The 26,142-nt window shown below is 43.8% G+C and overlaps 1 protein-coding gene across 1 annotated transcript in view; it reads right to left on the reverse strand.

Moving 5' to 3' along the window:
• The window catches only part of CPAMD8 (C3 and PZP like alpha-2-macroglobulin domain containing 8), a gene marked incomplete at its 5' end in the record, with an annotated part of 120,137 nt that overhangs the window by 71,711 nt on the left and 22,284 nt on the right, over positions 1–26,142 (reverse strand). The window contains 9 exons of the mRNA XM_029051144.2: positions 211–353; positions 566–719; positions 1,604–1,835; positions 13,122–13,184; positions 17,760–17,902; positions 21,455–21,616; positions 21,728–21,877; positions 21,974–22,146; positions 22,439–22,628. Of these exons, the coding sequence (XP_028906977.2) occupies positions 211–353; positions 566–719; positions 1,604–1,835; positions 13,122–13,184; positions 17,760–17,902; positions 21,455–21,616; positions 21,728–21,877; positions 21,974–22,146; positions 22,439–22,628 (1,410 nt within the window). The remainder of the gene's footprint in view (positions 1–210; positions 354–565; positions 720–1,603; positions 1,836–13,121; positions 13,185–17,759; positions 17,903–21,454; positions 21,617–21,727; positions 21,878–21,973; positions 22,147–22,438; positions 22,629–26,142) is intronic.

The raw sequence follows: 26,142 nt of genomic DNA on the forward strand, positions 1-26,142 counted from the left end.
TGGAACTAGAAGAAATCATAGGTTATGCTACTCTACAGCATCCCTTTTAATGCCTATCCCTTTCCATTCTTTTAGGTTTCTGTCACACTAAGTTTAACTTAAGAAAGCTATAAATAGGATTTTGCTCCAAAGCCATTACAGTGGGCTCTGAAAGAAATCTGTGGTACTTATGGTAAGGTCCAAATTAAATACACATATATATCTTCTTACCTCAATGATTACACTGCTTCTGATGTAATCTATTCCAACTGGAGTCCGTTTGTCAGAGTAATTATCCTCAGAATGTTTGCTGTTTTTTAGGATCTGCATCCCATCTTGACAGCAGTTTGTCTCACCATAAGCAAATGCTTTTGCTAAGAAACCAATAAAAGATACCAATGGCAATTTAAAAGTTTCCAACATAACCCATGATACAGTTCTTCTAGGGGTCTTAGACATAGGGACCAAACTGTCTAAGTGCATTCTGTTTGTACTTTCCCAAGTGCTTAGTACAGTGCTTTGCACAGAGTAAGTGCTCAATAAATATGATTGAATGAATGAATGCTATGAGAAAAATCACTATTACCTGTGATATTACTGAGCCCAAGGTCACTGAAGGACAAGACGATTGAGGTGGGTTTGGCTTCTCCTGGGGCCACACATTTCTTTCTTGTTAAATGGTGTTTTCCAGGATGGCCGACAAATTTTATACCCTTTGGAACTGAAATCTTCACATGAACCTGTGTGCATAATTCTTAAATTATAGTACAGAAAAATACTGCTCTGTGCGTATTACCTTTCATGTGAAAACCATAAGAATATTCAACATATTTTACATTCGGATGACACATGGATTAGTCAAAGGAATTTAATTTACAAGATTTCAAAGGATAAACATCACTTAGGTACAATGAAACTCTTAATCTAAAAGAATGGGAAAAAAGGAAAGTGTCCAGTTCCCATACCCCTCTGAACTAGAATTCCCATTTTTTCTCCACTTTTACCACTTTTACCACTGAGAAACTGTAAAGCAACATAAGTGGGAAATTGATATGAAGATTATTTGGATACTAGACTATTATAGTCTGGAGAATTGAGAGTATTCAAACTCTTTGGTTGCCTAATTTAGAACATAAGCCCTCTGGGATGTCCTCTCTTTTGTACAGGATGGAGCATGCCAGTGTCACAACTCAATTAATTTACAGCAACTAGATAGCAACAATATTTGTACTTTGTCAAATGGTATCCATTTTTGATTTTAAGCTAATTGAGGGCAGGGACTATCTTGCCTTGTGTTGACTTTTGTTTTTTGAAAGAAAGGATAAAATCCTTTCAAGTGTAACTGGGAATTAATTTTTTTGTTGACTTTTGTTTTTTGAAAGGATAAAATCCTTTCAAGTGTAACTGGGAATTAATTTTTTTTTAATACCCTTAATACTTTTTCTACAATCTGAGACTTAAAAAAGCATCAAACAGGGTATTGAATTTACCCTGTCCATTCCTGAAGAAAAACCAAATAAGTCCAGAATTGATTCTAGCTTCCCCAACTCTGCAACTCCCATATGTCTACGTACTTATTACAAGTTCTTGCACAGAGAAATGGCAGGAATAGAAAAGTCTTTACCTCTACACAAATGGCCAAGTAATTGTAGACAGTTAGAGGTATTTTGGTTTGTTCTCCTCGAATGACGTGGTATGGGAGGGTGAATTCTATGAAGAAAGGCTTAAATGTTTTCAGCTCACTTGGTTTAGCTATTCCCAACCCTCTCTCTGCAGACAAGCCAACAGCTTCGGTTATCCACGTTGTGATGGAATCAGGAACTTCCACTCGTAAAGTCTCCTCACCTGATATACCACTACAAAAAATAATAGAGAGTAACTGGCCAGTGAAAGGAATTTGAAACATACATTTATGGCTTATTGACAGTGATACAACTCCCTGATGAATTCATATGCTTGGCACATAGTAAGCGCTTAACAAATACCATAATAATAATAATAATAATAATAATAATTAAGAACCAGGACAAATGTTCAGTAGTTGGCATAATAGATAGTTGGTAACCCTGCTTCTCAACCTTAAATCTTCCCAAGATTAAAGGCTTTATAGGCATTTGCTTCTTGGAAGTTGAGTCACTTTTCATGGAAGCTTAAAGCACGGGAGAAAAATGCTAGTGAAGGATTAAAATATTAGCTGGTTATGTAACTAGTGAAAAAAGCAATCTGCACCACTGTGCTGGATGAGGTGTAGGTGTAGATACCCTTGTCTGGAAATAAATCTGTTTATAATCTTTTCCCCCAATAATTTAACTGACATTCTTCAGGGCACTTCCTAGACCCAAGATTCAACAGCAAATTACTATCTTTACGCTCTCCCAAATCCCCCTCCAATTTTCCCTTCCAGGAAATAAAGACTCAGTTATGTAGGTGGAACCATACAATTTCCTATCTGTAACCCATCAAGGAACTTGAATGATCAGAGCACACTGACCTTTGGTCAACTAGGCCATTCTGTCACTAAACATGAGATTTTTCTAGAAATCAATCTAAGGAAAATGAAGCCCAGACCAAGGTTCTGCGTGAACCCCTAAGAGCAGAACTAAGACTGAATAGGATCCAGAGTTCTTACTGGATTCTCAGATCTCAAGGATCGGTTAAGCATGACTAAGATTGAACCTCCACAAAAATCTAGACAGAAAAACATTACAATCAGCTCCCCCAAACCCTAGAAATTCTAGTCCTTGTGACCAGTCAGCCTTTCCTATTACCCAAACCCACCCTACTCCGGCAGTCAGAAATAGAACATAAAGCTCACTACCATATGAAGTTGGTGAAATTTATTAGACTTTGATCTTTTTTAATATTAATTTGTTTTAGCTTTTTTTAAAGGTATTTGTTAAGTGCGTACTATATGCCAGACACAGAACCAAGTGATGGGGTAGACAGATGCTAACCAAGTTGGACACAGTCCATGTCCCACGTGGGGCTCACAGTCTTAATCCCCATTTTACAGCTGAGGTAACTGAGGTACAGAGAAGTGAAGTGAGTTGCCCAAAGTCACACAGGAGACAAACTGCAGAGCCAGGATTAGAACCTAAATCCTCTGCCTCCCAGGCCCGGGCTCTTTCCACTAGGCCATGCCACTCCTCTATGAGCTTATAAATTTAAGAAAGCAAAGCTGCTACCTGGAACAAAAAAACCCCCACAACGTGAAGATGAAGGGTCTTCCCCACAAGCTGGCAGGATGCCAAGATGTTAGCCGAACAATTTGTTACAGCAGATGTTCTTTCCCTTGGGACTTCAGCCCATAACCAGCATTAACATATTATTTTCACACATGAGGGCACTTACTCTTCCAGGCGGAAGGCCAAAACATACACACATTTCCAGGCATTAGACACTGCTGGTCCCTCACTAGGCAGTTTTAGAATCAGTTTGGGAAGTTGACATTAAGCTTTTGTTTCTTCAAGGATCATATATTGTTATTATATGTAGCAAATAAATTCCCAAATTCTTCCTGTTTGTCAAGAATTGGAATCAGGCAAGGTTGGGTTTATATATTCAGAATAAAATGAAGTGAGCAAAATGAGATGTGCCACTTTTTGCTCACTTGTGATTAACAAGACCTCAGCAGGCTGGAGTAAATAGGCTCTCGTACGTAGAATATGAGTCCAGCAATTTGGTGCTCAACTGAACTAATTTGAACACAATCCACTGGGAATTTTTTATATCAAATTTAATCTGCAATAATTTGTTAGGCACGATATAATTTACAAGTCTGAAGGAGACCAGAACAAAAAGTCCTGCCTTAGAAACGTGCTGAATCTGTCAGTAGTATTTATTGGTGCTTACTAGACTATAAGCTCATTGAAGCCAGGGAATGTGTCTGTATATTCTTGTATTGTACTCTCTAAGTGCTTAGTACAGTGCTCTGCACAAAGTAAGTGCTCAATAAATACAACTGACTGAGGAAGAACAGGTATTCAATCCTCATTTTACAGTTAAGGAAACTGAGGCACAGGGAAGGTCACACAAAAAACAATTGGCAAAGCTAAAAAATTTTTTAATGGCATTTGTAAAACACCATATTTGTAAAACACATATCTGTAAAACTATGTGCCAGGCATTGTACTAAATGCTGGGGTAGATACAAGACAATCATGTTTGAGATAGTCTCTGTCTCACATAGGGTGGGGAGGGAATTTGTCTGTTTATTGTTATATTGTAGTCTCCTAAGAATAATAATAATAACAACTGTGGTATTTGGTAAGTGCTTACTATGTGCCAAGCACTGTACCAAGCGCTGGGGTGGCTACAAGCAAATTGGGTTGGACATAGTCCCTCTCCCGCATGGGGCTCACAATCTCAATCCCCATTTTACAGATGAGGGGACTGAGACACAGAGAAGTTAAATGACTGGCCCAAGGTCACACAGCAGGCATGTGGCAGAGCTGGGATTAGAACCCAGGTCCTCTGGCTCCCAGACCTGTGCTCTTTCCATTGGCACACTGTTTCTCAAGTCAGGGAAGGCCTCCAGGAGGAGATGTGATTTTAGGAGGACACTGGAGATGGGGGGGGCGGGAAAGAGGGGTCTAAGAATCTGACAGATATGAAGAGAGAGGGAGTTCCAGTCAAGAGGGAGGCCATGAGCGAGACAGGGGTCAATGACTAAATAGAGAAGAGTGAGGCAGAGTGAGTAGGTTGGCAGTAGAGGAGTGGGGGCTGGGTTGTAGTGTGAGAAGAGGGAGGATAGATGAGGGGAGAGAGATGATTGAGTGTCTTGAAGTCAGTGTTGGTATTTTTTTGTTAAGCGCTTACTATGTGCAGAGCACTGTTCTACACGATGGGGTAGATACAGGGTAACCAGGTCCTCCCACATGAGGCTCACAGTTAATCCCCATTTTACAGATGAGGTAACTGAGGCACAGAGAAGTTAAGTGACTTGCCCACAGTCAAACAGCTGACAAGTGGCAGAGCCGGGATTCAAACCCTTGACCTCTGACTCTCAAGCCTGGGCTCTTTCCACTGAGCCATGCTGCTTCTCTAATAATAATGTTGGTATTTGTTAAGCGCTTACTATGTGCCGAGCACTGTTCTAAGCGCCGGGGTAGATACGGGGTCATCAGGTGGTCCCACATGAGGCTCACAGTCTTAATTCCTATTTTACTGATGAGGTCACTGAGGCACTGAGAAGTGAAGTGACTTGCCCCAAGTCACACAGCTGACAGGTGGCGGAGCAGGGATTAGAACCCATGACCTCTGACTCCTGAGCCCGTGGTCTTTCCACTGAGCCACGCTGCTCAGGAGTTTCTGCTTGATGTGGAAAGGTATGGACAACCACTGGAGATTTTTGAGGAGTGGGAGATACACAGAACAACGTTTTAGAAAAACGTTCTGGGCAGGAGAGTGAAATACAGACTGAAGAGGGGAGAAGGCTGAAGGCCAAGGGGTCTGTGAGGAGCTGATACAGTAGAGAAGCAGCGTGGCTCAGTGGAAAAGAGCACGGGCTTTGGAGTCAGAGGTGATGGGTTCAAACCCCAGCTCTGCCACTTGTCAGCTGTGTGACTTTGGGCAAGTCACTTCACTTCTCGGTGCCTCAGTTACCTCATCTGTGAAATGGGGATTAAGTCTGTGAGCCCCACGTGGGACAACCTGATTCCCCTGTGTCTACCCCAGCGCTTAGAACAGTGCTCGGCACATAGTAAGCGCTTAACAAATACCAACATTATTAGCTGAGTTAGCATATGACAAGTCGTGGTACAGTGTGGTAGTTTGGATAGAAAGGAAGGGGTGGATTGTGGCGATGTTGTGAGGAAAGAATTGACAGGATTTAGCTGACAGAATATTCTGGTTGAAAGAGAAGTCAAGGATAATGCCAAAGTTGCAGGGTTAAGATGCCCTATCCCACCCTAAACTTAAAAAAACAAACCAAAAACCTGGTCATTCAAGACTAGTACTGTAACCTCCCCAGTGTTTGGATACTCAGCTTTGGAAGTGCTGTAGTTAAGGAAGCACTGAGCATTTGCCTAATCTTGTATAGAAACTTGTCAAAGTGGTACTTTCCGAAGGAATATGTAACTTCAGACTGGGCAGACGATAGAGCAGTGAATGTGGGTGGACACAGGACGTGAAATAAGGAGGGGGATTAAGGGTCGAATCCCTAATAATGTTGGTATTTGTTAAGCGCTTACTATGTGCAGAGCACTGTTCTAAGCTCTGGGGGAGATACAGGGTAATCAGGTCGTCCCACGTGAGGTTCACAGTTAATCCCCAGGTAACTGAGGCACCGAGAAGTTAAGTGACTTGCCCACAGTCACACAGCTGACAAGTGGCAGAGCCGGGAGTCGAACTCATGACCTCTGACTCCGAAGCCCAGGCTCTTTCCACTGAGCCATGCTGCCTCCCTAGGCATCCAGGGGACGATGCTCAAAAGTAGCATCCTGTACCAAATTTCTTTTCTCTCTGCTCTCCTCACTTTCCTTTCACCTCCTATAACTGTAAGCTCCTTGTGGACAGGAATCGTGTCTACCAAATCTGTTGAACTGTACTTTTCCAAGGGCTTGGTATAATGCTCTGCAGAGCGTAAGCAGCCTGGCTTACTGGAAAGAGCACTGGCTTGGGAGACGGAGGTCATGGGTTCTAATCCCGGCTCCGCCACTTGTCAGCTGTGTGACTTTGGGCAAGTCGCTTAACTTTTCTGTGCCTCAGTGACCCCATCTGTAAAATGGGGATTAATAATAATAATAATAATAATAATGTTGGTATTTGTTAAGCGCTTACTATGTGCCGAGCACTGTTCTAAGCGCTGGGGTAGACATAGGGGAATCAGGTTGTCCCTCGTGGGGCTCACAGTCTTAATCCCCATTTTACAGTTGAGGGAACTGAGGCACAGAGAAGTTAAGTGACTTGCCCACAGTCACACAGCCGACAAGTGGCAGAGCTGGGATTCGAACTCATGAGCCCTGACTCCAAAGCCCGTGCTCTTTCCACTGAGCCATGTGAGCCCCACATGGGACAGCCTGATTATCTTGTATCTACCCCAGTGCTTAGAAGAGTGCTTGGCACATAGTGGGCGCTTAAATTCCATCATTATTATTATTACCTAATAAATGCCTTTGATTGACCAATTGAGTGAGTGGGAGGATGGTGGTGTTGTTGACAGTGATGGGAAAGTCATGGGGAAGAGAAGATTTGGAAGGGAAGATGGGAAGTAGCACTGCCTAGTGGAAAGAGCATTGGCCTAAGAGTCAGAAGACCTGGGTTCTAATCCTGCCTCTGCCACTTGCTTGTTCTGAGACCTTGTGCCTCAGTTTCCTCATCTGTAAAATGAGAATTAAATTCCTTTTCTACCTTAGATTGTGATCCCCACAGGGACTCATGGACTCTGACCTGCTCATCTTGTATCTGATTACCTTGTATCTACCCCAGGGCTTAGTATAGTGCTTTGCCCATAAGAAGTGCTTAACAAATACCATCTTCATCATCATTATTATTATTATTATTGTTACGAGTTGTTTTGTATATGATGGAGGGACATCTATGTAGACTGTAAACTCATCGCTAGACTGTAAGCTCATTATGGGCAGGGAACATGTCTGCTAATTCTGTTGCAATATACTCTCCCAAGTGCTTAATACTGTCCTCTGCACATACTAGCTGCTCAATAAATACCATTTATTGATTGATTGATAGAGATGTCCTGGAGGCAGGAAGAAATGCAGAATTGCAAAAGAGAGAAATCAGGACTTGTGAGGTAGATCTGGGAGATATCTGCATTGAAAAGGTAGTTTAATTTCTGGCAGCATACGAGCTCCCCAAGGGAGTGGGTATAGCTTGAACTGTCAACTCTATGTTGTTTCCAGTGACAATGTATGGCTCCAAAAGCTGGACAGTGATAAAACAGGATAGAAAGAATATCGATTCATTTGAAATGTGGTGTTGGAGAAGGCTTTTGAGAATACCATGGACTGCCTGAAAAACGAACAAATGGATTTTAGAGCAAATTAAACCAAAGTGGTCTTTGGAAGGCCAAATAACTCGACCTAGATCAGCATATTTTGGACACATAACCAGGAGGGCTAATTCTGTAAAGAAGACATTAATGCTAGGAAAAGTCCAGGGAAAATGTGGAGGAGGCAGACCAGCAGCTAGATGGATAGAGACCACAACAATGATAACGGAAGAACTGTTAGAAAGGTTGAGGGTTATGGCAAAAGACAGGACGTTCTGGAGAAAGTATATCCATGGAGTCGATATGAATCGGCACTTAATAATAATAGTAACAATAATAATAGCTTGAGAATAGAAGGGGACCCAGAATTGAACCTTGAGGGACTCCCTAGTTAAAGAGTTAAGAGCAGAGAATAAATCAGCAAAAGAGACTGAGAATGAGCAGTCAAAGGGTAAAAGGAGAACCAGGAGAGGATAGTGTCAGAGAAACCGAGGTTTCTGTTTCCAGGTAATGGGAGTGGTCCACAGTGTCGAAGGCTTCCAAGAGGTCAAGGAGGGTTGTGGGCAGGGATTGTTTCTCTTTGTTGCTGAACTGTACTTCCCAAGCACTTAGTACAGTGTTCTGCCCACAGTAAATGTTAAAAAAATACAACTGAATGAATGAATGAATTAGGCCACAGTCTGATAGATTTGGTGAGGAGGAAGTCACTGATGACTATGAAGAGAGCAGTTTCAGTGGAATGGAGTGGGTGGAAGCTGGGTTGTAGAAGATAATAATAATAATAATTACATCCCAGCTCTGCACTAAGAACTGATTATCTTTTATCTACCCCAGCACTCAGTACAGTGCTTTGCAGATTGTAAGCACTTAAATAGCATAATCATTATTATATAAGATAATCAGGATGGACACAGTCCCTATCCCAAATGAGACTCACAGTTTAAGGGGGAGGGAGGGTATTTAAGCCCCATTTTACAGATGAGGTAGCTGAGGACCCGAGAAGGGAAGTGACTTGTCCAAGGTCATATAGCAGGCAGGTTGTAGAGCCAGGATTAGAATCCAGGCCCCCTGATTCCCGAGACCATTCCATTTCCACTAGGCCACACTACGTCAATCAATCAAATAATCGATCATATTTATTACGTGCTTTCTGGGTGCAAAACACTGTAGTAAGGGCTTGGGAGAGTACAACACAACAATATAACTGACATATTCCCTGTCCACAATGAGCTTACAGTATAGATGGGGAGACAGATATTACTATGCTGTGGGGCTGCGGGGGAGGGGCGGTGAATAAAGGGAGCAAGTCAGGGTGACTTAGAAAGGAGCGAGAAATGAGGAAATGAGGGCTTAGTCAGGGAAGGCCTCTTGGAGGAGATGTCCTTCAATAAGGCCATGAAGGTGGGGAGAGTAACTTCTCTGTCCGATATGAAAAGGGAGGGCGTTCCAGGCCAAAGGCAGGAAGTAGGCAAGAGGTCGGTGGCGAGATAGAAGAGATCGAGGTAGAGTGAGTAGGTTGGCATTAGAGGAGCAAAGTGTGTGCGCTGGGTTGTAGCCAAGGAGGGAGTTGGAGGAGAGGAACTAGAGGCAGAGGGTGTAAGCAATCCATACAAGGTCTAGACTGTAAGCTCGTCCTCTATACTGTGAGCTCAATTCGGGCAGGGAATGTTTCTGTTTATTGTTATATTGTATTCTCCCAAGTACTTAGTACAGTTCTCTGCACATAGTAAGCACTCAGTAAATACGATTGAATGAATGACTGATTGAGTTTGGACAGAATGTTAAGATGGAGATCAGATGATCACTGGATGGTTTAGTGGAGTCATGAAAAGTTTTTTTTAAGATAGGAGACACGTAGGTGTGTTTGAAAGCAGAGCAGTAGGTGCCATCAGAGATTGAGCAGTGCTCCAGCGCTTAGAACAGTGCTTGGTGCATAGTAAGCGCTTAAATACCATCATCATCATATTATTATTATCATTGAGCAGTTGAATATGGTGGTCAGAAAGAGAAGAGTAGGTACAAGTGTTTTTATAAGTTTCAAAGGGATGGGGTCAGAGCATAGGTGGAGGAGGTAGGTTTCAAAACCAGGCAAGAGCTCTCCCCCGAGACACAGCAAGGAAGGATGAGAGAGTGGATGGGAGGGGTAGGAGGGAGTTGCAGAGGCTTTGGGGAGTTCATGCTTGAAGGTTTCAATTTTGTCAATGAGATAAATAGCAAAGTCAGTGAGGGTGAGAAATGGAAGAGTTGGGGCGACTGGGTTTGGGGAGGGGGTTAAAAGCATGGAGTAGTTAACGTGGGCATGGGAGTCAATAAGGTAGGAAAAATAGAGTTGTTGCACAGAGCTATAACAGGTGAACGCTATGGTGCTTCGAAGGAGAAGATAGAGAAGAATGGAAGCGATGGGATGGTTCAAAAGTGAAATGGGGAGCAAGAAGCAGGCTAACGCTGCTCCCTTTTCCGTGACTCTGGGGAAGTGGAAGAAGATAAGTCCCGCTCTCCCCTCCCTGGCCCCTCAGCCCTCAGGAGAGGTTGGCAAGGAAGAGAGTGTTGTCTGGGATGAGCCAGGTTTTGGAGATGGTGGGGAGGAGTAGCGAGGAAGTCAGGAACAGCTCGAAGACGAAGGGCCTAGTTATTGGCCTGTCAGGGGTAAAACATAATTCTCAGACAAACTCTGGGCAGTGGGGGCCGGGAGGTACTCCTGCACTAAAGAACTATGAAAGAGTTGGGTTGGCGTGACTCACCTAATTGGAGGTGGATGTTTGGCAACGTGGATCTAATTTGTAATAGGAAATCACACGGGAAGAGTCCTCGGACCAGACAGACTGGCAACTGATTGGAACCAGAAAAATTAGAGGGGAAATGTTCCCCTAGATCCACTCCGTACAAAGCATTAGAAGTGAAAAAGAAATAGCCTTTCCAAAACTTTGCATAGCCACAAGGACAAAATGTGTTCTAAATTTTCCTGTTCAAACTGTTCTGTGCTACCATCTACATTTTCTAAGTGATTTTTCTGTGGCAGACGTGAACATAACAGGAGAGGCTATACACCTAATCATTCAGTCATTTTACCCACTAAAAATTTCACTTAATTAGAAAAACATATAAGCAAACAAATCCCAAAACTTGGATTCAACAAATGGAATTCAGTCTCTATTCTACATTAACCATTTCAAAATGAATAATGTCACTAGGAACAAAATTTCAGAAATTTAGTTTTTCGTTATTCTGAACTGCTGGCAGGTAATGAGAAACAGTTAGGTTTGTATAATCGTTTACTGCCTATATTTTTCTTCTCTTTTTTCTATAGTTACCATTTCCCACCTAAATTAGAGACTTCATCTGGTTGCTGTGAATGGGACTGCTAGATTTCACAGAGAGGCTAAGGACTTGGGTGTAGACATAAGTAGGCAACAAGCAAGAGAGATCCACATTTTGGGTGAAGTGTCTTTAGTAAGGCCTTTTTTGGGAAAAAAAAATAATTAAACAACTGCAAACTTATACACAGGCATGTTTTAAATGCAGCTTGATGTTCTTGTTTTCCCTTGAAGAAACATCAGTAATCAATCACACCAAATACTCCAGGCAGTTTTCTAGGTCACTCTGTTCCAGAGTAAATGACTGTTTTATTTATCTAAATGTCAACTTGACTATCCTTAACTCAGCATCTGGATGACCTATTAAGAGTCCATATTTGAAATGAAGACCTCCAAGCAATGGCTACAAAAAGTGACTAAAGGGACTGAACTAATATCTTAGCATGCTATCACAAAAACCTCAGAAAGGTTTTGAACAGAGCCAAGAGCATGGACTTGGAAGTCAGAGGACCTGGATTCTAATCCTGGCTCTGCTACTTATCTGCTGGGTGACCTTGGGCAAATCACTTAACTTCTTTGTGTCTCAGTTTTCTCATCTGTAAAACAGAGATTAAATTGCTACTCCCTTCTTCTTAGACCATGAGCCCCCATGTGGAACAGGGACTGTGTCCAACCTGTTGATCGTATATCTTCCCCAGCACTTAGTACAGTGTGTGGTGCATAGTAAGTGCTTAACAAATACAATTTTTTTAAAAAAGACTATTTTACCCCTCTTCCAACCTGCTAGAGTGGAAAATACAAGATAGCTCAATCCAACAAAACAAACTCCACAGCCCAGAGAGGACAAAACTTAAGTCTGCTAGGAGAAGTTTGGTTATTTAGATCAGTGCTGAAATCCTTTTCCTGATTTCTTTTTTAAATGCTAACTAGAGCCATTTTTTGGCCTGAATAGAGCAGGGAAAGTCCATTGACCCATATCTGCACTATGTAAAATATAAAAAAAAAGACATGTTTGTAATTCTCACCCGAATAATAATAATAATAATAATAATGATGTTGGTATTTGTTAAGTGCTTACTATGTGCAGAGCACTGTTCTAAGCGCTGGGGTAGATACAGGGTAATCAGGTTGTCCCGCATGAGGCTCACAGTCTTAATCCCCATTACAGATGAGGTAACTGAGGCACAGAGAAGTTAAGTGACTTGCCCACAGTCACACAGCTGACAAGCGGTGGATTCAGATTCAAACCCATGACCTCTGACTCCCAAGCCCAGGCTCTTTCCACTGAGCCATGCTGCTTCTCTAATACCTAGTAGACATGTGCTGAGTTCAACCCAATTTGCTTGTATCCATCCCAGCGCTGAGTACAGTGACTGGCATATAGTAAGTGCCTAAGAAATACTTTAATCATCACCCTGTCTACTTGTTTGTGATAATCAATACATTAAAATGAAAAAAAAAACCCCTATAGAATGAGAAGTATCGTATACCAATATCCTTCCTCTTTTGTGGACTCCATGATTTCACTCCTTTAAGGAAAATTTTTAAAGTGGGTCACTAATTCTTCTCTCCCAATTCTCCTCTAAAATGAAGGTTTTCAAAATCTTCTATAATGCTCTTTTGGAACACCCCTCCCCGCTTCCTATCCCAATCCCCACCTTACGCTGTAACACCATTTTTTTGGACTTCTACACAGGGTTTTGGGGGTGAATTTTAAGATTTGCTTTAAGATTCTGAATTTTGTAAAATTGAAGACAAAAAGAAATTTGATTCTGGGCTTCACAATTTTAAGTAAATTCAAGATAACACTTTCATGTTTTCTCACAAATCTCTTTAAACAAACGAAGGTGGTCTAGGTAAGGAATCTTATTTAGTACCTGATATTGAGGCAGTGCCAAGTCCAAGTTTCAGGAAAGAAGGTCCTTTTTCTCTTCTCTGCTCTATCAAGATAAGAAATGAGATGAAAGTTTCAAGGAAGTGATTACTTCCCTTTAACTAGGTCAGAGTAGATAAGAAAAATAAAGAATGTGGGAGGATAAAAGGGCCCAAGTATATGAGATGCAATATTATCAAAACAATTCTTCTCTTTCATTTCTCTTTAATGCATTTCCAAAACAGAAGTTGCCTAGATCCAGTATTCCCATTCCTTCTTACAACTGAACCCCACTACACTACCCTGTTTTGCATCCTATCCTTTCAATCTAGACTCCAGGTGTTCATCTTGGCCTTTCTCTAATTCTCTTACCCTCTGGACTGGTTGGGCTTTTTGTTGTTTTTTTTTTGGTAGATGGAAATAAAATAGACAAAGAGGGGGGAAAAAATGGTATTACCATCAACCAGGCCTGTCAACAGGAACAATTCAGTCAGCTTGGATGAACTGGGCAATGTGATACCAGGCTCCAGATCAAACTAAAGGTCTCCTCTGTAGCTCTGGGGATTTCCAACCTCCTCTATGACTATGAGACCATACACAAGGAGCCACACCTTCCACCAGCATCACCCGTGGGCCGTACCAAGCGGCAAGACCAGATCATGAACAATGAAATTCTAGAACGTTCTCAGTCTCCTAGCATCAAAGCTATGCTCACCTGAACACGGCTACCCTGGGACATGTGAGGGGACTGAGCGACGGCAGGAGGCCCAGACAGCTGCTGTACGGTGAGCTGAAATTTGGGAACTGAAAGCAAGGAGGGCAGAGGAAGCGTTTTTGAAGGACACTTTACAACAAAGCATCAGGCAATGCTGTGTCCCAGATGAAAACTGGGAGTCGATTGCTGAGGTTAGATTCGTCTGGCACGCTGCCATCAGGAAGGGAGTGGCTCTCTTGGAGCAAATGTTTCCCAAAGAAAGAGAGGCAAGGAGGCAAAAGAGAAAACAGCTTCAGGCGCTGCAAACGTTAAACATGACAACACAACAAGGGACAAACTTTTTGGCTGCCCGATGTGGCCAGGACTGTGGATCCTGTATCGGCCTTCTCAGACACACACACATACACTCACTCACTCATAGGTGAAGTTTACTGTCAAGTGCTGACTGACTTCTTCAAATACAAAGGACAACTATATAAATGTGACATGCCCCCACCCTGCACATGCACGAAGTGATGTGTCCCTGCTGTGAGCTCCCCAAGTGTGACTCTCTGCACGCGTTGCAGGTGGGTAGAGTGGTGCAGAAATGGCGGCAGCCCCACTGAAGTGATGGAATGCACAGTGGAGATAGCAAAGAGAAAAATCTTACAAACCACAGCTCTCTTCCTCTTCAAAGCCCTTCTGAAATCACACTTCCTACCGGAGGTTGGTCCCTGATTAATTTCTACTCTCTCCAGGTTACATTCCCCAACTGCCACTTCAGTGCCATTTTTAAGCACTAGTGGACTCACAACCACCTAAAGCGCTTTTATGCATATCTTACGTACATTGTTACTTAAGCACTAACTCTGGTACATATCCCCTTTGCCTTCTTTCTGGCGGTAAATTATTTTAGTGTCTGTCTCCCCCGCTAGACTGTAAACTGCTCGAGGGCAGGGATCGTGTCTACTTTCTCTACTGTACCCTCCCAAGCACTTAGTCCAGTGCTCGGCACACAGTGGGTGTTCAATAATCACAATTGATTGACCACACCTAAAGTGTTTCTGGAATAGGTAGGCCTAGGAATGCAGCATGACTTCTGGGATTAGCCCTGCCATCAGCAGTATTTCTGAGACCTTATTTTGTGCAGAGATCTGTACGAGGTGTTACAGAGAAGTTTTAAAATAATGAACCAGCCATGGTCCCCGTCCACAGGGGATTTTCAATTATTGGACCAGAAAACACACCTCAGAACTTCAGTATGCTTCAAAGTAATTTCTGCAGACCTAATTTTTCAAGCTATAGCATTGGACTCTTTTGTGTCCATATGATCAGGGCCTCATTAACCATTGGGTAAAATGGATATTTGCCCAGGGCCCCCTGCCCACACTAACCCCTAATTGTGTCCTTTTAGGGAGCTTGGGGGGAGGAGAGGGATCTTACAACCATCAGGGGACTCGATGGGACCGCTCCCTGAGAACCCACTCTCTTTCCTCATTTGTGCTGCCTGGCCATTAAAATAACCCTGGGAGTACTGGAGGCCTGAGATCACTCCATAGGAGGATGGGAAGGGGGTGAACGTTGGCTAGGGTCCGGGACCCTCCAGAGCTTTAAACTCTTCCTCAACACAATGGATGGCATTTTACAATCCCTAGCAGTTCCATCTGGAGTGGACATTATCTTTGGAAACGACTTCTTGGATGCCTGATTCAAAGATCTTTCATTTTTTCCCCTTTCCTAGTCTGAACAGATGCAAGCAAAATTGCACTTCACTAACTCTATACTGCAGTTTGTAAATGTTTGCGGAGTGAATGATGTGAATACAGCAGAAGCCAATTATTCAAGCACCAATGATCCAAACCTAGGCTAGTTAGGAGAATTTTTTACAGGTTTTCCCAGCAGGCCTGAGATCAGAAAGCCAAATAAAATCGGTTTGGCAATTTGAGACAGGCACTTGATGATGTTGGTATTTGTTAAGCGCTTACTATGTGCCGAGCACTGTTCTAAGCGCTGGGGTAGACACAGGGGAATCAGGTTGTCCCACGTGGGGCTCACAGTCTTATTCCCCATTTTACAGATGAGGTAACTGAGGCACCAAGAAGTTAAGTGACTTGCCCAAAGTCACACAGCTGACATGTGGCCGAGCAGCGATTCGAACCCATGACCTCTGACTCCAAAGCCCGTGCTCTTTCCACTGAGCCACGCTGCTTCTCTAACTATAGACATATACATATATACATAAGTGCTGTGGGAGGGGGGAAGAGCAAAGGGAGCAAGTCAAGATGATGTAGAAGGAGGGGGAGCTGAGGAAAAAGGGGTTTAGTCTGGGAAGGCCTCTTGGAGGTGTACCTTCAGTAGGGTTTTGAAGGGGGGAAGAGTGATTGGCAGATTTGAGGAGGGAGGGAGTTCCAGGCCAGAGGTAGGACGTGGGCCAGGAGTCAGCAGCAAGACAAGCGAGATTGAGGCAAAGTAAGAAGGTTAGCACCAGAGGAGCAAAGTGTGCAGGCTGGAATGTAGGAGAGAAGGGAGGTGAGGTAAGAAGGAGCAAGGTAAAGAGCTTTGAAGCCAATAGTGAGGAGTTTTTGTTTTATATAGAGGTTGATAGGCAACCACTGGAGATTTTTGAGGAAGGGGGTGACATGCCCTGAACGTTTCTGTAGAAAGATAATCTGGGCAGCGGAGTGAAGTATGGACTGAAGTGGAGAGAGGCAGGAGTTTGGGACTTGCCCAACCTTGCTTGGTCAAATAGGACATCGATTATCTGAACCAATCTCGGTCCCAACTAATTTGTTACTCACCACAGCTCTTCTGCTGTCTATAATGTTCCATCTAAAACTTCCCACGTAAGTAGGCCCAGGTCAGGGCACAACCAGGGGTGGGATTAGGGGCAGGGATAGTTAAGTTACGTAGGGGAATTCTGGAGCTCATAGCCTAATCATTACTCCTTAAAAAATTATGCTATACACTCAGGGTTTCCAGAGTAATGAGCCCATTTCCATCCCTGGACACCAGAAAGCAACAAATCCCAATTTTCAAAATGCATCCAACAATTCACATGTTACGCACCAAAGTTAACCTTTACATGAGCTAATTCACTATAAAAATTCTTACTCTAACCACTTTAGCTTTTTTCCCCTCTAGTACACATATTAAAAACAGATCTTGTTTCAAAATAGGTTCCCTACCCCAAATGATCTATAGCTCACTTAACCCTTTGCCTAATAAACAATCGGAAACTTTTAGCATGAAATTTGCTGGGGATTCTCTTTTCTTTTCTTGCTAGATTTCATTTTGGAGTTCATTCCTGTGAGTGACGGCCTGATCAACCTCTTTCTACCCTTTCAATCTATTTCCTTTTCATCTCCTCCTTCCCAGACTAAACAGATTTGGGCTTTTTAATCTTGCATTTTGTGGACTGCTCTTCATCCTCTAATCATGGTCTTCTCCTTTCTTGGATCCTTTCTCTTTCATCTAAAAAGCACTGGTAAAAAAAATAACCAAAATTGAACTCTTTTCGTCAAAAAGGGTGCTCCATCCTGCAAAAGGGCATTATTTACATTTTCCATATTATTCATTATGCCCTGTTTAACCGTCTCTCCTGTTATTCATTTGCCGACCACTGCCGTGCCAACGATTTCACCGAGCCATATATGCAATGACCTATGTTTCCTGTTTTCGCTCATGGAAGTCCACTTTACAGTAGGTCCAAACTAAATGATAACCCACGTGTATTTAAAAGTAACTTCAAATTTCTCCTTCTCGCATGCAGTCTCTTGAATTTTTCATGTTGAAATCATCTTGCCAACGTGTGACCTAAGTACCTGTTATGCTCTCGACCTGGACTTATGATTTTTGTGTACATTTGTGTGTGTGTGTTTATATAGTTGTCCTTTATATTAGCTGAAATTTTAATTAAAAGTACAAAAGTTGAATAGCCAAAAAAATTACCTTGGTATAACCTTGGAATGTGTAGTAGCAATCAGTGTCCCTGTATGTGGCTGAAAGGCTGGTACAGCCTCATCTGTATACATACCACCATTCTGTCTGTGGTTCAAGCTCACTAGATCAGTCATTACAATCAGACCAGTTTCCTAGACAATAGAAAAATAACAAGGAGATAAAACATTGGCAACATGTTGATGAGGACCGTCCTATGAATTCTTTTAAACTTGCAGAAATTCCTGGTCTTCACTTATGTTTTTCCTCTTCCTCCTGGTGCCCTCTCTCTTGGAGCTCTCCTTCACCACGCTCCATTTTCCTCTTAGGCTCTCAGTCTCTCCCCCGCTCCTTGGAGGCTTTCTCCTCCTAAATCTTCTCACCACCAGGCTCCCTCTTCCTTAGCATCCCCTCTCCCACCTAGACACTCTTGTCTTCCCTGATTCTAGTAGCCATGAGGTCTAACAGCAGAGAGAAGAGAGAGGCTCCAGAAGGGTGGGAAGGGAGGGTGGGGGGAAGGAATCTGGGACGGGGAGGAAAAGGCACAGCAGATGTAAGGGGAGAAGGATTTTCCACCAAAGAATATCCACACTCTCACCCACTGCAGCTCCTGCTCCTAAATATTGCTTCAGATGAGTTCCAAATGGCAACTGCCATCTTTAATGGGTTGGAGCAACAGCAGGTGAATGTGAGGGTGTCCTATTTGATCTTGGAGGTGCCTCGAGGAAGGCCTCTTCTAATTCCCCACAGAATTTATGTGTCTATCCATAATTTATTTATACTAATGTCTGTCTTCCCCTCTAGACTGTTAGTAACTTGCAGGCAGGGAATGTGTCTACCAACTCTGCTACACTGTATTCCCCCTAACACTTAGTACAGTGCTCGGCACACAGCAAGCACTCAATGATTATGACTGATTTCCTCACAGAACCTGAAAACAGGATCCAATCTTCTCCTTTCTCTGTTGCTTGCCATAGTCTAAGCACCAGCTCCTGTCCATGCTTGCCTCATCTTAAGGTCACTTATTTTTTTTTCCAGTAAGAACTATGGTTTATCATGACTTAGTTTTACTTTAACCTAAAGCAACATCTATTCTGAACCACGTGCTTAGCAACCACCCCACAACTAGAGAAGCAGCGTGGCTCAGTGGAAAGAGCATGGGCTTTGGAGTCAGGGCTCATGAGTTCAAATCCCAGCTCTGCCACTTGTCGGCTGTGTGACTGTGGGCAAGTCACTTAACTTCTCTGGGCCTCAGTTCCCTCATCTGTAAAATGGGGATTAAGACTGTGAGCCCCACGTGGGACAACCTGATTCCCCTATGTCTACCCCAGCGCTTAGAACAGTGCTCGGCACATAGTAAGCGCTTAACAAATACCAACATTATTATTATTAACTATGCCAACAAAAATAGTTTCTTTTCACAAAAGAATTCATTACAAGGATATTACGGGTGCTTGTTGTCCATTAACCAGAGTTTATGTCTTTGTCAATTCACTCTTCCCAACTGGGGAAATGCCTTTTCTAGCATTAGAAAACTAGGGGGAAAAAATGTAGCATATTTCACAAAATGTCTTCGTATTTGCTGGGGCTCTGACTAATGGATTGCATCCATCCAACCTTATGGAGTAGAAGCTACTAAGACCCTGCATCAACTGAAAATCTGGGATCCAGCCCAACCTCACTTCCAGGGAGGGAGGAGGGCAAGGCTGTTCATATGTGGTGCATTGCAAGGAGAATAAAAACCTTCTGACGTTTACTTTTGATTGCTGCTTAATAGGAAGCAGCTCACCCAAAAGGTCAACGTGGAAGAAAACAAAATGGCTAATAACCAGGGGTATACACTTTTCACTGTGAGTGTGGGGGTGAACTTGGGATTGGAACATCAAGGGAGGAGCTTGGGTGTGAAGGAAGAGGAAACAAGGGAAAGGGGAGTGAGGGAGGGAGAAAGAGGACAGAAAAGGTGCATATCAGTACTTCTCCTCTCCCTCCACTACTGCTTTTGACTCCTGAATGCCAGGGCTAATAATAATAATAACATGGTATTTTTTAAGTGCTTATTATGTACCAAACTCTGTACTAAGCGCCAGGCTAGATACAAGATAATCAGGTCCCACATGGGCTCACAGTTTAAGTAAGAGGAAGAACAGGTATTGTATCCTCACTCTGCAGATGTGGGAACTGCGGCCCGGAAAAGTTAAGTGACTTGTCCAAGGTCATTCAGGAGACACTTGGCAGAGCTGGGATTAGAACCCAAGTCCTCTGACTCCCAGGTGTGTGCTCTATCCTCTAGACCACTCTGCTTCTAGGCACCAGTGGCTCAGAGAAGGAGCAGAGGATGGTGCTCCGGAGCTGCCCAGGTACAGCCAGCTACAAAGCAGCCACTTCTTGCTCTCCTGTTCCAAATTTCCACAGGGAGGGGTCCTCTGTCCTCTAGGGATCCAACGGGAGGCTCCATAAGACGCATGCTCCATCAGGGGGTATGAACCCTGCTTGGTTGTACAGCCCTTCTGCCATGACCGGAAGTCCTAGTTGGGGTCCCTGGATCCCAGAGCACCCTTTGTAAGGGGCAAGGCAAGAAGTTGAGCCCTCCTTGTAGGGCCCAAGCCCAGCCCTGGTGAGAACCAGAAAAGTGGAAGCAAGATCCTCTCCCGCCACCCTGCTGAGCTCATCCAGGCCAGCCACAGCTGTATCCCCTTCCCAATGCTCAGGCCACGCACTTGGCTCTGGCTTAAAAATATTAACAATAATAATAATAATAGACTTAAGTGCTTACTGTGCGCCAAGCACTGTTCTAAGTGCTGGGTAGATACAAGCTAATCAGGCTGGACACAGTCCCTGTCCCACATGGGGCTCACAGTCTTAATCCCCATTTTCCAGATGAGGGAATTGAGGCCTGGAGAAATTAAGTGACTTGCCCAAGATCACACAGCAGACATAATAATAATAATGTTGGTATTTGTTAAGCGCTTACTATGTGCCGAGCACTGTTCTAAGCGCTGGGGTAGACATAGGAGAATCAACTTGTCCCACGTGGGGCTCACAGTCTTAATCCCCATTTTACAGATGAGGGAACTGAGGCACAGAGAAGTTAAGTGACTTACCCACAGTCACACAGCTGACAAGTGGCAGAGCTGGGATTCGAACTCATGAACCCTGACTCCAAAGCCCGCGCTCTTTCCACTGAGCCACGCTGCTTCTCCATGTGGCGGAGCCACATGTGGCGGAGCCAGGATTAGAACCGAGGTCCTTCTAGCCAGCCCATTTTGGGTGCCACTACTGCTTGCTGCTATAAGCAGGTCTGTGGGGGTGGGGGGGGGGGCAGGGGAAAGGGGACAGCTTTTCCTCTTTGAAAGCGGGGTCATTGGGATGGTTCACCCCCCATTGGTCCCCGGGGCCTTCGGCCTGTCAGCGGAGTCACCACCTTGGCTCCACCCTCGGCCCCTTTCCAATTCCAAGGGGTGCAGTAGGCCGGCCCAAAAAGTTATGAGAGCCAAGCGAATGGTGTTGCTTGCTCCCACGGTGTCTGGTTCTCACGTACTTCTTCCTGAAAGTCTCACTGAGTCTTTCTGTGGAGGGTGCTAATGCTACCCTAGTTATTTCTAGCCTTCCCTAAGTTTTACTGTGCATCGTTCTTATCTTTTGAAAATATAGTTTCGGGAGCTCTTCTCAGGAAACGGGGAGTGAGTAAAAAGGCTGCCTCTCCTTACGGTGAATGCAAATCGCGCATCCTTTGTGATGTCCCAGTGCCATGGAAAGACAGAGGAACGGCGGCGTCTGCGAGAAGACAGGCCAGGCCACCAGAAATGCCCATCTTCCTTAGGCGTTCCAAAGGCATCGGAGACATCGTACTCCACCAGTTCCTGGAAAATCTACATGCATTGGAGAAAGAGTCTGGTCAGGCTACATTTTTCCTTCAACTTTAGAATCAGCTGAGTCACCGTGTATGCTAGAAGGCGAGAGCCTCACTGGAATCCCCTCACCTGAGCCGCTGTTAGCTGAAACCCTGTCTTGAGAAGGTACACGCTCTTATCAACAGTGCCAACACAGACACAGCTTCCTTTGGCAGCTTTCACCTTCAATTCTACAACATCACCGGGTCTTGTCTCATTTGAGGAATATGCCACCGAAACCTGAGAATATAGGCATTTCGGTTACCTTCCTTGGGCCCCAGATCTAAATGTCTCACCGTCGAGGAGAACGGCTGTTTAAATAAGGAAAAACGGTACCTGGTTTTCAAAAGAGGGCTCAACAGCGAACTGTAGACTGTCTGTGACCCCTTCTCCATTCTCCCTTACATAGTACACCAAGAGGCGTCCCAGGGGAGCCATGCTGTGGGTCACAGAGAGATGGAGGAATGTCATGCACACTTCCACCTCTACGGCTGGAGAATGAGGAGAAGCTAAATACAAAAATCCAGAGAAGACACAGGATTAGATGCCCAAATCATCAGCACCACCTCTGCTTCGGGTGAGGAAGAACCGAGATTGCGGTTTACACGCAGAAGAATCTTTTCTATTGCGTGCCTAATGGATTTTTTTAATTAATCCCCTTAAAATATGCTCGATACATCCTGAAATAGTCTAGGCCCTGCACGACAGTAGCAAACAGGTTTGTTCTCACAAAGGAAAGCTTTTATTTCCAAACAAAGGATTAGGATTTTTGATTGTTCCATTCGGACCTTTTCAACTGACCTGTTCCTGGGAAATGGGTTACATTGGTATTCTTAGCAAATGGAAATGGAGCTCTCTTGCTTCTTTTATGGGTAACGTTGGCAGGCTGCAGCCCCGACTGCACAATGTTGCCTCGTGCTGCAACTTCATAATACAGAGTGAAGTCACAGGGGCACGTGGATTTCACGGCAAACACAGCATCTTCGCCCACCTTAGGAAAGAGACAGGAGCCAAAGGGGAGCAGCAATAGATAGTTTGATGCAAAAGAACTCTCTGAACACAACAAAATTTCAACCATCCTTAAGTTCGCCTGAATGCTCAGGATTCGAGAGGAGTCGTAAGGAGGCGGAAGGTGACCAGCACCTGCTTTGCTGTTTGGACCTGTTTCTGTGATAAACTACTCAACCCCGTTTGGGAAGCCAACCAAATCGTACATTTTCTCCACTGGGGAGACACTCAATTTTGTTCGAGTACCTGTACTCAGCTGACTTGATTCTACTCTTCCCAAATCATCTGGACGATAGTGATAAGACCCCCTCTGAAGTCCTAAATACCTTGGGGCTCCAGTTTTAGAATGAACCTACAGACATCCTTCCTATATTATGAAGGAGAAAGGGAACACAGGCTGAGAATAACAGTAATCAAACAGCTTTTTCCTTTCAACCTCCCTTGATAATAAAAGATGAAAGATGAAATGTTTCCTCTTCAGCTCTCTTACCTACAACTGTCATAATGCATCACGTCCTAGGGATTTTAGGCTGTGACACTGTTAGATGAAACCTCGATATAATAAATAAACCCTCAAAATAAATTGTCAGAAGTGCTCAATTCAATTGTTTTCCTTGTGCGCTGTGTGCGGAGAACTGTACGAAACGCTTGGGAGAGTGCAACAGAACAATAAACAGTCACGTTCCCTGCCCACAACAAGCTCATATTAAAGCCAAACTAATCACATGGCCAGGTAAATATTATGGCCTTTGTTTCCTCTGGCTCTAAGAAGGACCTCAATTTAGGTGATGATTACTTTATGAAGGTTTCACCTGCATTCAAATCTCAGCATTTCCACATGCATTTTCATTATGTTTTCTTTATGTATGCCCCAAGGGATGGGTCTTTTACTCCTGTAATATATAGAGTGCTCTAAGCCCAGTAAGTGCTCAATAAACGCTGTCGATCATGACCATCTGCTCATGAAATCACTCCAGTGACACTGGAATTTTCCCCCGACCGGTTCTCCTTGAGTTCCTTAGTACAATTATTCTTTCTATTTAAGTTGTTCCTGAGGAATAGGGGAAATTTACAATGGGAAGAAAAACTTCCCATTTCGGTAATTGGAGAAGAAACTGATAAATGCTGCAAAGTAAAGCAGCACAGAGAACACTAGGAGGAAAGGAGGATGTTGTTTGGGGACCTAGAGGAGAGCTTCCTAGCTCTTGAATATTATTAATAATAAAACATTGTAAACACCGAGTTCAGTCTCAAATCCCAGTGAAACAGTGAAACATAAGCCTTACTCCCACAGCTCAGAGAATGCCAACTCCAGATTCAGGATACATGCTGTGAACATCATTAACAATTTCAAAAGGGAAATAGGAAGGCTTCAGATTTGACCTAATATAATTAAAATGAAACATTTAACAATTCAATCAAGAGTGCCCAGTGAAATTAATGAAATGCTTGGTGTGCTAACAATTCCCCTGAACAAAATGATGAAATTGTTTATACAAAAAACTCTTCAGCTATTTGGAACACACAGTAACAGTAGCAAAACATAGAACCTATTCCCCTATTTGCAAGGAAGCCAATTTTCAGCTTTCCCACAGTGGAATTACTTTTAATCATTTTTTAATAAGAACAACGTGTTCAGATTATCTGGGCATAATCTCCTTTGCATTTCCATTTTTTTATGAATCTTGTAAAATATGAACCAGCTATCCGATGAAGATAAAAATCACAATATAACCCTTATTGAGCCAAAGTGATCCCAAAATTCACCTCATCGACTTTAACTTTGAATTTTGGCATCTGGAAATTGGAAACAAAATTTTAGACATATTTACTGCTAGTTTTTATGGATAATATGCTATTTGAAGTCTCAGATCTACTGGTTATTATAGAGGAGCTCCACTTCAGAGAGCACCATCCTGCAGAGGTCTGAGAAGGGACAAGGTGGCTTGAGAAGCAGCAAGGCCTAGTGGATAGAGCACGGGTCAGGGTGTCAGAAGGTCATGGGTTCTAATCCCCGCTCTACCACTTGTATGCTGTGTGACCTTGGGCAAGTCCTTATCTTCTCTGTGCTTCAGTTCCCTCATCTCTAAAATGGGGATAAAGACTGTGAGCCCCACATGGGACAACCTGATGATCTCATATCTACCCCAGCGCTTAGAACAGTGCTTGGCACATAGTAAGTGCTTAACAAACACCATAATTGACATTATTATTCCTAACTCTGATACGGGAAGGGAAATTAAATACTTCTCATCAGCGACCTGCACAGAGACCCCCACAGAGCATCTGTGTATACAAGATGTGCCTCTGGGGAGAGGGTGGCTGCCAAGGTTGGACAGATGCTTGATGCAGCTCTCAAAGTCATTTGGGGAGGGAGTAAAGAGGAGAGGAAGGAAAACCAGCAATTCTCCAACTGGGGCAAGCCAAAACTTGCCCCTGTTGGAGAATCAGCAAAAGGCAGAGGGCGCATCTCCCCTCCTCAACTCTAAGGTGGTCATTGCTGTGCTTGGCACATAAATAAGCGCTTGAACACCGCAGTTATTAGAGCTACAGAATAAAGTGTTGAGATCACCGATTCTATATATTTTATCGGTGTACTAATGGCCTTTTTTAATGGTATCTAAGTGTTTACTATGTACCAGGCAGTGTACTAAACACTGAGGTAGCTAGAGGTTGGACATGGTCCATGTGCAACATTAGGTTCACAGCCTTAATCCTCATTTTCCAGATGAGGGAAGTGAGGCCCAGAGAAGTGAAGTGACTTGCCCAAGGTCACACAGCAGACAAGACACCTCCAGTGGTTGCCTATCAACCTCCGCTCCAAACAAAAAGTCCTCACTCTAGGCTTCAAGGCTCTCCATCACCTTGCCCCTTCCTATCTCTCCTCCCTTCTCTCTTTCTACTGCCCACCCCGCACGCTCCGCTCCTCTGCCGCCCACCTCCTCACCGTCCCTCGGTCTCTCCTATCCCGCCGTCGACTCCTGGGCCACGTCCTCCCGCGGTCCTGGAATGCCTTCCCTCCTCACCTCAGACAATCTAATTCTCTTCCCCTCTTCAAATCCCTACTTAAAACTCACCTCCTCCAAGAGGCCTTCCCAGAATGAGCTCCCCCCTTTTTCCCTCTGCTCCCTCTACCCCCACTTCACCTCTCTGCAGGTAAACCCTCTTCTCCCCCCTTCCCTCTCCTCCTCCCACTCTCCCATCCCACCCCCTCAGCACTGTACTCGTCTGCTCGACTGTATATATCTTTACCACCCTATTTATTTTGTTTAATGAGATGTACATCACCCTGATTCTATCTAGTTGCCATTGTTTTTATGAGATGTTCTTCCCCTTGACTCTATTTATTGCCATTGTTCTTGTCTGCCTGTCTCCCCCGATTAGACTGTAAACCCATCAAACGGCAGGGACTGTCTCTATCTGTTGCCGACTTGTTCATTCCAAGCTCTTAGTACAGTGCTCTGCACATAGTAAGCACTCAATAAATACTATTGAAT

The sequence above is a fragment of the Ornithorhynchus anatinus genome, chromosome X1 (genome assembly GCF_004115215.2).
Source record: "Ornithorhynchus anatinus isolate Pmale09 chromosome X1, mOrnAna1.pri.v4, whole genome shotgun sequence".
NCBI lineage: Eukaryota > Metazoa > Chordata > Mammalia > Monotremata > Ornithorhynchidae > Ornithorhynchus > Ornithorhynchus anatinus.